This window comes from Saccostrea echinata, unplaced genomic scaffold, assembly GCF_033153115.1.
Source record: "Saccostrea echinata isolate AGI-Se365-2 ecotype Australia unplaced genomic scaffold, CSIRO_AGI_Sech_v1 ptg000030l, whole genome shotgun sequence".
NCBI classification, from domain to species: Eukaryota; Metazoa; Mollusca; class Bivalvia; order Ostreida; family Ostreidae; genus Saccostrea; species Saccostrea echinata.
Window position 1 is genome coordinate 11,832,070 of NW_026889779.1, and position 14,215 is coordinate 11,846,284.

Here is a 14,215-nt window from a genome sequence, read left to right on the forward strand (position 1 = left end):
ATAATGCACATTCACTATACGATCTATATAGCCCCACCCTAGCACCAGAACCCCTGACCCTGGGGCCATGAATTTCACAATTTTGGTAGAGTCACCCTTGCTTATCATAACTATGTATTCAATTTGTTTCAATAATACCCAGGAGTAGAGAAGAAGATTTTCAAAGAAATAATGCACTTTCATTATATGATCTATATAGCCCCACCCTAGCACCAGAACCCCTGACCCTGGGGCCATGAATTTCACAATTTTGGTAGAGGGCTCAATGCTTATTACAATCATGTCAACAGTTTGACTGCTTGATGTCCAGGAGTAAAGAAGAAGATTTTTAAAGATTGCATTAATTTTGATGGTTTTAGCCCCACCCCTCAGGCCCCAGGGGGGCAGGGACCATGAAATTCACAAATTTTGTTCCTCTTCACACATAGATGCCATATGCAAAAATTAGCTGAAATTGGTTCAGCGGTTTCAGAGAAGAAGCTGAAAATGTTCAAATGTTAACACACGACGCACAACGGACGACGACGGACGAAAACAGATAGCAATAGGTCACCTGAGTGACTCAGGTGACCTAAAAATGTACACATACACCAGGTGAATCAAGACAGTTTTTCCAACAATTTACAACTGTAAAATGATCAGTCCATCAGAACACAGTCAATAATGCAAAAACTCCATAAACAAGTCCACAGGGGTAAGCCACAAGAGGTTGCTGATTCTCCATAGATAGGGCGGACACAAAAAGCTTAGAGGACGAGAAACTGCACCATAGCACGGTCAACACAGTCAGTACAATACCCACCATCCCCCTGTAGAAGTACAAAAGTCATTTATACACTGTAGTATAACCCATGAGTATCTATATCACTTCCAATAAACAAAAATTGAAATACTCTGACTTTTTAAAGATTATGAGTAACATACAACAGTTGTTTTTTTTTAAGTCCATGAAATTTTGACTTAGGTACACTTTGATGTATTCATTATTTAAGACTCTTGCATACTGATGTAAGCCTAATATTTATACTATTAGTGGATACCTGTTTCCTGATACTTACTTGAGGGAGAGTAGTACTGCTGAGAAGGACAGAATGACCATTGGTAGAAGACAGTAGCCCAGTACACTGATGATACAGCCCACTGATACGCCCGTGATACTCATCATGTTCAGCAGGAAATACATGGCGACACAGCCCACCACTCCAATGCCATAGATATATCCAAACTGCAGTTTCCCACACTATCAACAGAGAAATAAACTAAACATACTGTCAACAGATAAATGAATTAAACATACTATCAACAAAGAAATAACTGCATATGCTGAGTGCATTAGAACCATATCGTGTTATGTAACACATCTCTTAGACATACAAATAATTTTTGTAACATATACAGAGAAAACAAATGTTATTTTAATCAAAGAAGTAATTTATTTGGTGATGTCATCAAGTTTAATTAAATCTACAATTGATCTGAAGATGAAATGATCAATGTGCAAGGATGATGCAATTTGTGCAACTGTTAATCAAAATACAATTATACAATGATGTAAGAAAACAATTAAACTTGGAAATGTACCAGCATCAGTGATCCACCAAAGGCCAGACAGAATACTAGGGGTCCTGCTAAATCAGTGTCCTGCATCATGTCATGTTCAGCTGCCTTGAATGGGTTCAGAACAGCTAGTGTCTGCAAAGTTAATCAGAGGTAAAATAAGAGTTATCTCCCTTTAATCACAGTTTGAGCTGAATCCACTGAACTCATTTTTTTTTCAGATGTGATATATCATTATATGCATGTAAGACAATACTACCATGCTTTATTTATATAATTGCAATGTGCTGCACTTGTCAGTGCATGTATTTAAAAAAAAAATTCCACTCCAATTCAACTCCAAGATAAGATTGACATTTTTATATCAGGGAGCAAGATTAACATGGACCTCTCTATTATAATCCTTGTCAAGTCATTAAGATTTCTGGCTCAAGAGATAACATAAAATTCTCTTATTCTACAAACTGCCAATTGTGAGATGATAAAGCAAATTACATTGGCTGTCATAGCTGATCCATGTATTGCTCTGACCAATCGAATCTTAAAATGTCAGATTTGGCTTCATAATAAATCACAGTTTTACAACATTGATTTGAATTTTATAATGATTAGTGTAAAAGTGTGTGGCATGAAAAGTTCACCTCTGAGGCCATTATAGTTAGATGGATTACAAATTAAATATCATAAAAGTATTAATGGTTTTACAGTGTTCAATGGGCTCCACATTAGCTCCTGCTGTTGGCAAATATTTGTTTATGTCTTGATTTCCAGTAATGGGCTGCAATTATGGAGTGGAATTTTATGTGGAAATGTGTTGGTCAGAAATATGTGAATTCCATCTTTAAAATTCTTAAATTAACATTTGGTTAAATTTTTAACATTTAAAATTCCACTTTGATGTTATATCCTAGTGAAATTAAAATAATTAAATAAATAAAATTTAAAAATCTAATAGGACCAAGAACTTATTAGTAACTGATTTGATCTCATAAAATTTAATGTCTTTCTTTAATTTACTTAATTTTATCTTTTAAATTTATACATTAATTCAGTTTGAGTGTCACGATAATAATGACAGGTTGTATACGATATGCAATTTAAAAATATTTTATTGTAGTTTTGCAAATGTCTTAAATTACACACTCAGGTAATATATTTCCTGGTAGCCCAGGTTCTCCCAGAGAAAGTAGTATTTATTTAGCATATGAAATTATGAATACACATTTGAGGACACTGTCACCAGTATAATGCAATATGTCTTTCTAGCTGTCATTCCTTATAAAGTCGGATTTGGTGTGTGTCTGTTGCCTACATTCATTTGGTCACATGATCATTTCCTAGCTGTCTTATGCTAAGATCAATAAAGCTATTTGTCTCAGCACTGCGGCAATACATTTTACACTGAACAGAAAAAAAGCTAACCATTATCCCTCAAGTCACAGGCCAAAATACCAACACATACAACGTGTCTGGTATCTCACTGACTTGTTACATGATAAATGGAAAATAATGATTTAAATATCTGTCAATTGTTTGGTTTTGGAATTTGTAGGAGAAAGAAGACATAATGATTAGATAAGCCTAAAAATCCACAAACGCTAGTCGATGACAGTTCACGGACTTGCTGGTGTGTCATTTAACATATCTTCTATTGGAGGGAACCAGAGACACTGGTATGTATAAACTTATTATTCACTGTCTGTTATCACCGCAAACATCAAAAGATTACGACAAAACAGTCAATAGTTCAGGTGTCATTTGTGGTTAGATAGATTCTCACACAACACTGACCAGGATCTGACGGGTTTGTCAGTCTGGGATCAGGGTTTAGTATCAATGCAACAATCTGTATTTATCAGGACCATCTAGAAAGCACCTCTCTTCAGCTGGGAATTTATCTACTGGACATGATAGAAGCTTCATTCATTGAGCATTTTATTCAAATTCAAATATTATCTCCCTCCCTCTCCCTTTGTGTCATTTTGAAGGTTTATATTTCAAGCACGATTTTTCAATCACCGTTGAATGAATATTAAGCATTGGTCAATTTTTTCCGCAGTCACTAAAAGCAGAGAATTTCTTCACCACTTTAGCCATTTCCAATCTAAACATCTGAACTGCCAAATGGTACACAGAACCAACATCAAACATTAAAATTCTATAGTGAGGATGGTAGGTTTTGCTATTACTAAACGATCCAAGTTTACTTAGTCAATATCTTCACAATAACAGCATTCAATTGAACAGTGGCCTGAAATAGCTTGGAATTTGAGTGTTTTAGGATTTTCTTGTCCAGGTGTGAAAATATTTTTACACTCTGCAAAACAACTGAAGGCCTTAAATTTAGCTAAACTATTTTTTTTAAATATCTAAATAACCCAAAGAAGTTACATATTAATACTCAACTTCTTGCATTTAAAATAATACAGTGATTTTTGATAAATTACATGCAATGTCATAATGCAATACTTCCTTATCAACCACGATATTTTTCTGTGAACTTACGCTGATACCCAAAATTCCGCATTTTTTCATCAGTTCTGTTGGAAACAGTTGATATCAATATTGACCAATGTTCTTATATCCATATTTAATGGGATTTGAATACACATTAGTGGACAGACCTATCATTAAGCAAACACTCCATTGACTGAGAATTGTGCACTGATATATTACATGACCATCACATTAACAGTATGTACTGGGTTTGGTCAAAATCAATGCCACTTAGGGCCTAGAAGAATGAAATGGGGCCAATATTATATGGACTGAAAGTGATATACTTTAAATTTGATGACTTCTTAAAGTGACCCCCTGATGTTCTAACATATAAACAATTTTAACAAAATGGGCCAATGCAATTTGCTCTATTTAGATTTAATAATTACAAACGTCTGGATCAATTTAAGGCTCTTTCAATCTGTAAATTTCAACCAGAGATTTCAAGATCGTGTTCTTGAAAAGAAAGTTTAAATCCATATAAAATAGCTACGTGTTTATTTATACACTACCACTCTCCATAGTAAAAGAAGACTGTGTCATTAATTAGAAATAAAATACTATGGGGGTGTTCCATTAATTAACACTTAATGGCAAAGGCTGGTTAGACAGGGGACAGTAAAGTTCACACTAGGTAGGTAACTTGTGTCTGATAATTTAGTCTGGTCACTGTGTTGATTCAGCCACTGGGGCCCAGCTGGAGGCTAATGTTGCACTAATGACCTGATTTTCTGTTGAAATGGAACTTTTTGTGCAGCTAGAACTTGTAAAGTGACCCACCAGAAATTACAATTGACATTGCTCTTGAAAAAATTCCAGTATGTTGAAAGCCAGTGAGTAGCTATTCATTCTTTTGATCTGATTCATTCTCCTCCAAATAACAGTTTAACAAACAGTCTTTGAATGACAAAGGATTTAGCACTGACTGCAATTGGCTTTTGCTGGGAAATGGACTGTATTATAGTTACTAGGCAGGAAGGTGTGTGTCTCGGGCCTTTTCCATGATTGATTTAGGGAATATATATTATTGTATTCAATGTATTGTGAGGAAAAAGTTATCTAATTCAGCATAAAACACAGGTAAGTTTTGGTAACAGTTCTATCTATACATAACCATGTTAACTATTGTGTTTTTTAATACCTTAACAAAAGTTGTGTAGGGGAGTATTTTGTCTGCAGTCTGTGTTTTGTTTCGGGATTAAGAGTCTTAAACATATATAACGACCCTGAACACAAATATAAAGGCATGTGCAATATTAGTCACTCTTAAGCTGCAGAAACTCAACATGGCCTGCTTTTTCATTTACCAATTATTCTCTTTAAATTCCTGTCTCCTAAAGTGCACCTTATCGCAACAACGATATGAATTATGATAAGTACTCTGATAAAGACAGTGCAGTGTCATGCACACCATTCAACATGACACCTCTGTCATTCTATCCTTACATCCGTAACAGCCAATCATTATGCCTATATTTAGCAGTGGAGACCTTTCTGAAGTGCCTCATTAGTTTTTTACCAAGCCTTTCATTGATCCCCCACTGTTAGTCCACGTCAAATCTGTGACCTTCTCCTACATAACTCTGGATCTCCAGCAGTTTTGTCGATATATTACAGTATTGATCTGGGGTGTTCTCCTCTCTATATAAGTATATATATATATATCTATCTTGCCATGTAGAGGGCAGGTGCTGAGACTGTCTTTATAAGGAAATATTGATTTTCAACTCTGGCAGTTCACCCCACTAATATTTTGCCATACTGAGAATTTTGATTTCTCTTTCTGGATTCATGTTCAGATGATACTCAGCTTGTACAAATTCTGGTAAGTGTAATTCAGATATTTGTTGAGTTTTGTTTTGATGTGTGTATTATAACTACTATATGTTCTCCATGGTAATATCACAGTGTATAAGCAAGCAAAGTGTACCTATATGTTTTTATTTACATGATGTTTAGATCAAATTTAACATTCAAGCAAAATACCAGGGATTCCAGATCACCCAATTATCATATTAAAACAGATAGGGTTAGTCCGAATAGGGTTCCTAACTATTCAGTCATGATTTGAGATCTACATCAATCATATGTTATTTTACATACCTAGGTAGTTTATTAATTACAACTTTAAAAGATTAGATGCTACCTGAAAAAAGAAATAATGCAAAGTATATTTGTAATCCATAATCCATTAAGGTTATGCCAATAATAAGGATAGGCTTACAATAACAAAGAAAAAGCTTATTTGTTTCGTAATCATTGGGTCACCTGTTCCATGTCGTAAATAATAACATTTCTCTATGGGCAAAAAGTTGAGTCATTTTTGAATATAAAATAAAATGTACCCATCCTAATGTAGTTACTGAAGTATTTTTCAGTATTCAATCTAAGCACTGTAATATAGTGACTTGTGTACCTAATTATCAGTGTACCACACATACTTGCCTAATTTTAAGTCGATCTGCTTATAAGTCCGTTTGTAATGTATAATATTTTTAGATTATTTTGGAGGGTTTTTGCCATTGACTCTCTTATTTTTTTGCTAGAATGAAATGACAATATCAGATCAATGCTCATATGATTTTAAATTTTTGTTTCATATATTCAGTAATATTTTGGGAAATGACATCGATTTTTTATCGGGTTGGATACACGGGTATGTAATGATTTTCAATTGTGTGATATGTATCATGATCTGGAGACTGAAATACGGATATTTAAGTACATAATTATAAATTCAAGAAATTATTCATTTATTTGTACAAACTTTCAAATTACAATTACAGGAAGTGCAAAAAATGTTGAAAACGGTAAAAGAACGGCATCCTAGCATCCAAAAAAATATAATATTATCGTTATATTTTTGGGGAAAATTGTGATATATTGCAATAAGAAAATTTAGCGATACCCATCCCTACTTTTATTCTCAACAAATCAATACTTTTAAAAATGTATTTAATACTTGTATTCAATAAATATTTTGGGAAAGTCAACCGATATTTAATCTTTATTTTCTACAAATCTATTTCATAAGATAATTATTGGAATTGTTTGAAAAAGTATTACCTTTAGCCATGGAGAAAAATACCAATGTTACTAGAACTAGCCTACAAGTCAGACATAGAGTTTTTGTCCAAAATCTAACACCCCAAAATCTACTTATAGGGATGTAAATACGGTATGTTTTTAACATTAATTTACTATTAAAATGATAAATAAATGTGTCAAAACTAATTTTAAGCAGTTGCCAGAAAAAATGTTATTAATGGCCTTAGGATATATACAGATCTATGAATCATTCATAAACCTGCAGAAAAGTGTGGATCAATGCAAATTTGTAGACACATCATGCAAAACCCATTCCCTTGAGAGAGACACTAGCTAATCTACGTTTATTGATCCAGTATTGGAGTAAAGTACATTGTAAATTACCCTAGAGCTTAAGTCAGGTGTATGTACCTCTCAAAATCTGCACATGCTGTTCACACGGTTTTGAGGCATAAGGTATATTAACTGTAAACATGATTTATGTACAGTCCATTATGGTTAACATTATTTCAATTTATGAACAGTGAACTGACACAGGTGTTATTGGGGAATACTCCAACCATTTATCCTACAAACTCTGTCACCCTTATTTTTTTTGTTAAATCTGAACTAAAGTATTTTGAAAAGTCTTCAGTCAATTATTTTTAATCATAATTCAAAACAACCCCAACCCATACTTATTTTGTCATGAATGAGGTTGGAGGTCAAGCAAAATTCAGTTTTTTGATGAATGAAGAATTTTCAGGAGAATGTTTAGTGATGTTCTTAGGATGGAATTGAACTGGAAACTAATAGCAAACATTCAACATCTGCTATTCATGAAAGAGACAGGTGCTAAGCTAGCTGACCCTAAAAATTTATCAAAATGTCCATATATGGTCATAAAATTGTTGCCAGAAGAAATTTTCTAGTAGCAAGACAATTAACATAACATACATAAATTCTACAACTTAGCCTGAATTAAACTACACATTGTGCTTATACATGTAATACCATGGGAAAAAGACTTTGGGTTTTATTGGCAGGAAGATAAAGGTCAAAACAGGCTGGTGACCATGTGGACTAGCTGTCAATTTATTTCACCTGAAGGCAGGTAGCTGTCCGAGGAGAAGATCACTCTTCACATTCAGATATGAAAAAGATAATACACATCAATTGCTATCCTCATTTCTATAACCAAGGAGAATACATTGAAAATTTTTATGAGTTTTGCCCATGTCCATTTGTGACTGATAAAAATGTGATTAGCCTGTAGTGGAATGTTCCTAAATTTCATTGATGGTGAGTTTTTGCTTGGTACTGTTTGGTGATCCATAAATTACTCTTAGTCTGCATAAAGTTTGTATGAATTTGTTTTTGATGTAAGGTCATCAAAGTTCACATCTTCACTCTCCTTCATATTTTTATGCAATGCCCTGCTGGCTTTGAGATTGATTTCTGCATAAATGCATTCTGGAAATGACAGCATAGCATTTAGTCTTGCCATGCTTGATGGTAGCACCATGTAATTTGCTTGTTGTTTTTGTAACATAACAAGTCCATCATCAATTTTAAACCAACAAATTACAGTCTTTTTCATTCTTTTCTACCTTTCAGGCAATGAATTGGGGTACTATCCAATGAACGGTATTTGAATTATTCAATTATATCTTGTGTAAAACTTATTTCCCACCTATTGTGATGAGTGATGACACGTCTTTTCTAAGATATCAGTGGCCTCCAGCAAGACAAGTTACCTCCCCTATTGAATTCTCTGGACAGTATTTACATTTCCTTTTGGGGTAGCATTTAATGTAGAAGGTTAAGATGGATTAAGATTGAATCTGTTTGCTGGTGGATTGTACCACGCAATAAGATTTGGATACATAACCTGTTATTATGTGGCTACCTACTTAGTAATCCTAACACTTGACAGAAAAAGAAGACTAAAAACCATTTAATGCCTGACACAAGAACACTGTTCTCTTTAAAGAAATCTTCAAATATTGATACAGATTATATACATACTTGTAAAAAGGCAAGCCTTAGCCACAATTGGAAAGAAAAATAACTGAAATATCCAGTCAAGCAATTCAAATAGACATTTTATAACTTTTTGTCGTTTCTAAAGATGTAGATGTTTATATTCTAAATTAAAACTAAATGCTTATGATACTGTTCAGTGTTCACTCCTTTATTAATAACTTTAATATCTTTTCCACTTTTTAATTTCAAAATAAAATTCAATTATACACCCTTGCCAGTTACAATGATTAATTAGGATACTCTAACCATCCAATTAGAAAAGGAAATGGTGGTTTTGTTCGGAACCCCACAAACATCAATCAATGGAGCTAAATTCATAGTGGCTACAACTTATCAATCATTCAAGACTGTCAATATTATGGCCACTTATGTCAGCTTATTACAGCATACCAAGATATGGCCACAAGGCCATTCACTGCTTAAGCCAGCTTTGGTGCACTATAGAGACCCTAAGTCTGTATCATGTGCTGTATGTAGATACCAATCTATCTATCAGTGTTAATTTCTGGTCACTGTCCACTTGTTTACAGTACAGATTACTGATGACCTTGAGAACAAACATACCCCCAAACTACAAGTACTTCTGCTTGTGAAATATAAAACAGTTTTTTTCCTCTCTGACTCTTGTGATAAATTTTTACCTTGTTTGAGTCTTAGATTTTTAAATCCTTGAAGGAAAATGTCAAAAACTTTCTATGAATAGTGCACATTGTGTAAATTTTACAACACTTTTTTTGTTCTCAAATTCCTTTCCACCAAAAATTATGTATGGTTTTATATTTACAATTACTTGTAATTTTCAATCCTTACAATCAAATTCAATAGTCAAACAAATAAAGGGTATGTGCCAATTTTAAATGTAAAATAAAATTGACTACATGATGTTGAAGGTGTTGACAGTAGCAGTTATAGTTCAGGTGTTTTTCTACAAAACCATGTGATGCATAGATGTCATGTCAAACTAATTTGGTGTTTCATCACATGGACAAACATCTAGAGAGAGATGTTTTCTCATTCTATCTTAGCTTTTTGCTGCAAGACTTGTACATTCCCCAGTAGTTACTCATTACTACAAGACATCTTGTTTTATATGAGGGAGCATCCTGGGTCAAAAGTGTGACTCTTTTAAAGTATAACAGCTAGCCAAATTCTGCTCATTGAACAATCAAAACGCAATATAAACCTTACTCTCTCGCCGTTTTAATACATTGTAGTGACAAATGTAAGAATGGTGACTTGAGTAAGTTTGATGAGAATTCAATGGATATTAAAAAAAACAAGAAGTTAATTCTTGACTAATAATAGAACACACAACTAACAAATGAAAACTATGGAGACAGCAAAGTGATGTCTCTAATTTTAACCTATAAAAAGTTGCTTCATTGAATTACAGGAGTCCCCTTTTGGCTATAACTACTGTTTTATTGCCCAATAATGGCCCTTGATTTTTGGCCAGAATGTCTACATTTGGTGTGAACTGGAGTTTGTTGACTCCAACAACAATTGAACAATGTCATTTACGTTTGTGTTGCAACCTTCCCCGTTACTGAAGTGTTAAATTCTCTCTGAAGATTGTGGCCCACTAAAACATTTCAGGATTAGGAGGGTGTTAAAACTCAGAGTCACTAGAAATTAAAGTAGGGAATCGTATATAAACTATTCACCTGTGTTAATGGCTGAAATTGTTGTACCTTTACAATTATGTAAGAGTGCATGGATATCAAAAGATGTCTGGCTTATTAAATGCAGCTCTCTTATTTCCATTACTTAACTGAAGGTAAGCTTTAAAATATTGTACAAGATGGGTGGTCAGATTTTGGAATACAGAAGGACACAAGTTTGTGAAAAGGGGAGTCAAAAAGAACAGATGTGTTGTGTACCACATAACCAAACATAAGAGATAAATCCTTAACAAGCTTGTAATATTGGCTCAAAGAGAATGTGTTAATTATACATGATGTCTGAAGATTTTACACTCATTGGTCAGATTCTTAAATACCGGTAATTGTCTTTCTTCTTATTTTAGTATCCATATAATCTACATATTTTTCAAAACAGTCTATTAGGAAATTCTGTGTGCCTGCTATCATCTTGCTTTTATCCATTAGAGATACAGTTTAAAATGGTTCTTAGAGGTAAGAAAACTTTTAGTTGTCATGTTATAATATTGAATTAGTGTGACATAACCATTGATTATCTAAATCAATTACCAAACACCTACAAGAGCTCTTCCGTCTGTCTCAATCAGATAGTGGGACTAGAACAAGGCCCTCTAGGGACCTCTACTCTGGACTAAATTTAGGGGGAAAATGGAAATAGGTGTTCCCATTTGTCACGGAAGCTTGCTAAGTAGGTGTGAATAAGCAGGTTTTTAAATTTATAGAAAGAGACTAAATAACAGGTGATCGCATTCTAACCTTTGGCAATATAGGCTGCAGCAATTGAAGTATGAAAGTGAAATTAAGTATTTAAAATTCATAAGAATGGAGGTCTTTAAGTTTTTCAAGTTCAGTGCACTGACATGACAAAAGTTGGATTTTTCATTAGAGATTTGTGTTGGATGTTAAAATGTCATTCAAGGGTAAGTATGATACTGGTCATGTAAAATAATTAGTGTCATATATGTATAATGAAAAAGGAACTTAGTGGAATATTGTAATAAATCTATGTGTCACCTCTTAATCGAGGGTTGACACTTCTGAAGAAAGAAATACAAACAAAGAAAAAATATTTTGTCTTTGATATACAAATAAAAGTTTAAACTACCAAGAACTTCAAAGTTCAAAGTCCTAATAATAATTATATTAAGTAGTCACTTTTAACAATCTTTATAGCATTCAATTGCTGCTATTCATCAAAAGGGTTTATATTTCTTGCTTTATCAAGATAGAAGAGTTGTTCATTGGAAACAGAGTTGTTTGACACTATCATTCTTGTAAATCGCAGATATCATTACATAGGTACGTGCTTTACTAAACATTTCAATTGCCTCTTACGACATGTGACATTTGGCCTGTGCAGGTATGAAAAGGTGCATTTGCATAATTAGAACTTAAGCTACATTATGTATATTCACATTTCATACTGCCATGTGATAAGAATTTACTTACAATGTCTAATCAGTAGTTTCTAAAACATTATAACATTTAAGAAATCATTAACAAGTTTCATTAATTATATGAGTATATAGCACTAAGAATAAAAGTGTTTAGTGACAACCACTGCCGTGTTCCTAATGAGGAAAAAGATGATGTCACCAGAATTAGAAAACGCAAATTAGAAACGGAAGAGGCATGATGAAATAAATTCCCTGAGCAAAATTAATGAAAATGGTCATTTGTACAAATGATGTTATTTGTCTAACATTTCTCCAAGTGTGAAAAAATCTACTACAAACAATTTATCAGGTAAGTTTGGGTTCTATTTTGTCCCTGAAGCACCACAGAGTACAAGTTATACAGGAACCTATCACGGTTTTACCTGGGGGCTTAACTGACCCAGCTGATTATGATTAATAAAATCATATCGTAATTACTTACACTGGAGACACACATCTCCCAACTTTCTCTATCAATGCTTAACTCCAAGTTTCAAGATTTAAGAAATATTTCTGTTATCAATTAACATGGATTCTGTTATCAATTAACATGGATTAATTCTTATCAAAACCAGGTAAGGAGAATAAAGAAATTCAATTCTTCAAACTTACAAAAGAAATTTCAATGCCACTTTTACCATTATGTGCAATTTGACACAAGAGAGAGATTATATACAATATAGATAGATATGTTTCTTTACATTTCATCAAAACTTGTCATTAAAATCCATAAGGTTCACATTATTGATGCATCATTTCTGGTGATTTATGATTTTTTTTTTTTTTTAAAAAAGGTAACAAATGTAAATTGTCATCCCTAGTTTATTTAAAACTGTCAATTCTTAAATCAGTAACACTCAATAAAACTAAAATTTGGAGGCAAAATACACAGTTTATTTTTTAATAAAGGATTGGCTTTCTTCCTTGATCAATACTGAGAAGTACAGGTAATTTTTTCCAATTCTTCGTCTGTGGTATATGCTGACAAATTGCACCCAAATGACCCCCACAAAATGCAAATGAGCCTCGCTCTATGATGTCAAAGTAAACATGCGTTATCAAACAAGCACAGCTTATCAATATCTTTATACTCTGTCTGACCGAAAGCCAATGGTAAAAAGCTACCTGGGTTACGTAACAAGATTTGAAATGTTGTAATGGTGTGGGAATACACTTTTTTTTTCTCTGTGAGTATATTTTCATTTCTTTTAATGCAAATGCTCTCAGCAGATATATATATTTTTAATATATCCCCTGACACTGCAGAATTTAGCTTATGTATAGTTATAATTACCTCGTGTTGAAATAGTGTGATAAAAGTCTGATAAAACATGCATCAGTATAATATACATGTACACTGTACATGTCTCTAAATTGTTTATCTATGGTGGTATTAATCTTGTTCAAGGAAATTCTTTAATAAATTATATGAATACTTATGTTTTGATTTTAATTATTACAAAACTCAAATGAAAAACTGTCAGATATTATCTTCATGCTACATAATTCTTAATACTGAAATTCATCCGATCTACAAAAAATATTACTATTTCTATGGATTTAATATATCATAAGACAGACACATTTTAATTCTTCTTCAAGTTTATAATCTAAGCAACCTTATATATAATATAGTCCATCATGCATATATATTCAAAGAGTTTCAAAATGACTGTATTACACAAAATGTTAATTAAAGCACTCTCAATTTAAAAGGACTTAGATTACCGATAAGACTGACAAACAGGTTTGGGATGAATAGAAATATTAAATTTGAACATTGCATGTTTTAAACACAGTGTAAGGAAATGTCACAATGGGCAATCACTGTCTAGACTAATATTGCACATGTAATCCAGCTTAATAAAACATACTTGTCAAGTCAGACATTTAATTTCAGCTGAACATCTACCTTTGTGTTTTAAGACGGAAATGCAAATTCGTTTAAGGTAAAACATCAAACTTGCGCAGTTATATGCAAAGGTTAAA

The 14,215-nt window shown here is 33.0% G+C and overlaps 2 protein-coding genes across 5 annotated transcripts in view; one reads left to right on the forward strand and one right to left on the reverse strand.

The window, feature by feature from the left end:
* The window catches only part of LOC133197310 (leucine-rich repeat-containing protein 24-like), a 112,763-nt gene that overhangs the window by 94,154 nt on the left and 4,394 nt on the right, over positions 1-14,215 (forward strand). Inside the window, exon 1 of one of the 4 annotated variants that reach the window (XM_061333271.1) lies at positions 2,978-3,230. The exons of 1 other annotated variant lie outside the window; for it this stretch is intronic. The gene's annotated coding sequence lies outside the window, so the exon portion shown is untranslated. Of the gene's footprint in view, positions 1-2,977; positions 3,231-11,354; positions 11,711-13,271; positions 13,414-14,215 lie in introns of those variants that run through there. 2 more of the 4 variants (XM_061333270.1, XM_061333272.1) reach the window with 2 other exon arrangements.
* Positions 439-14,215, reverse strand: part of LOC133196814 (protein YIPF5-like) — a 28,724-nt gene continuing 14,947 nt past the window's right edge. The window contains 3 exon segments of the mRNA XM_061332670.1: positions 439-809; positions 1,059-1,240; positions 1,582-1,692. Of these exon segments, the coding sequence (XP_061188654.1) occupies positions 647-809; positions 1,059-1,240; positions 1,582-1,692 (456 nt within the window). The 3' untranslated portion in view covers positions 439-646.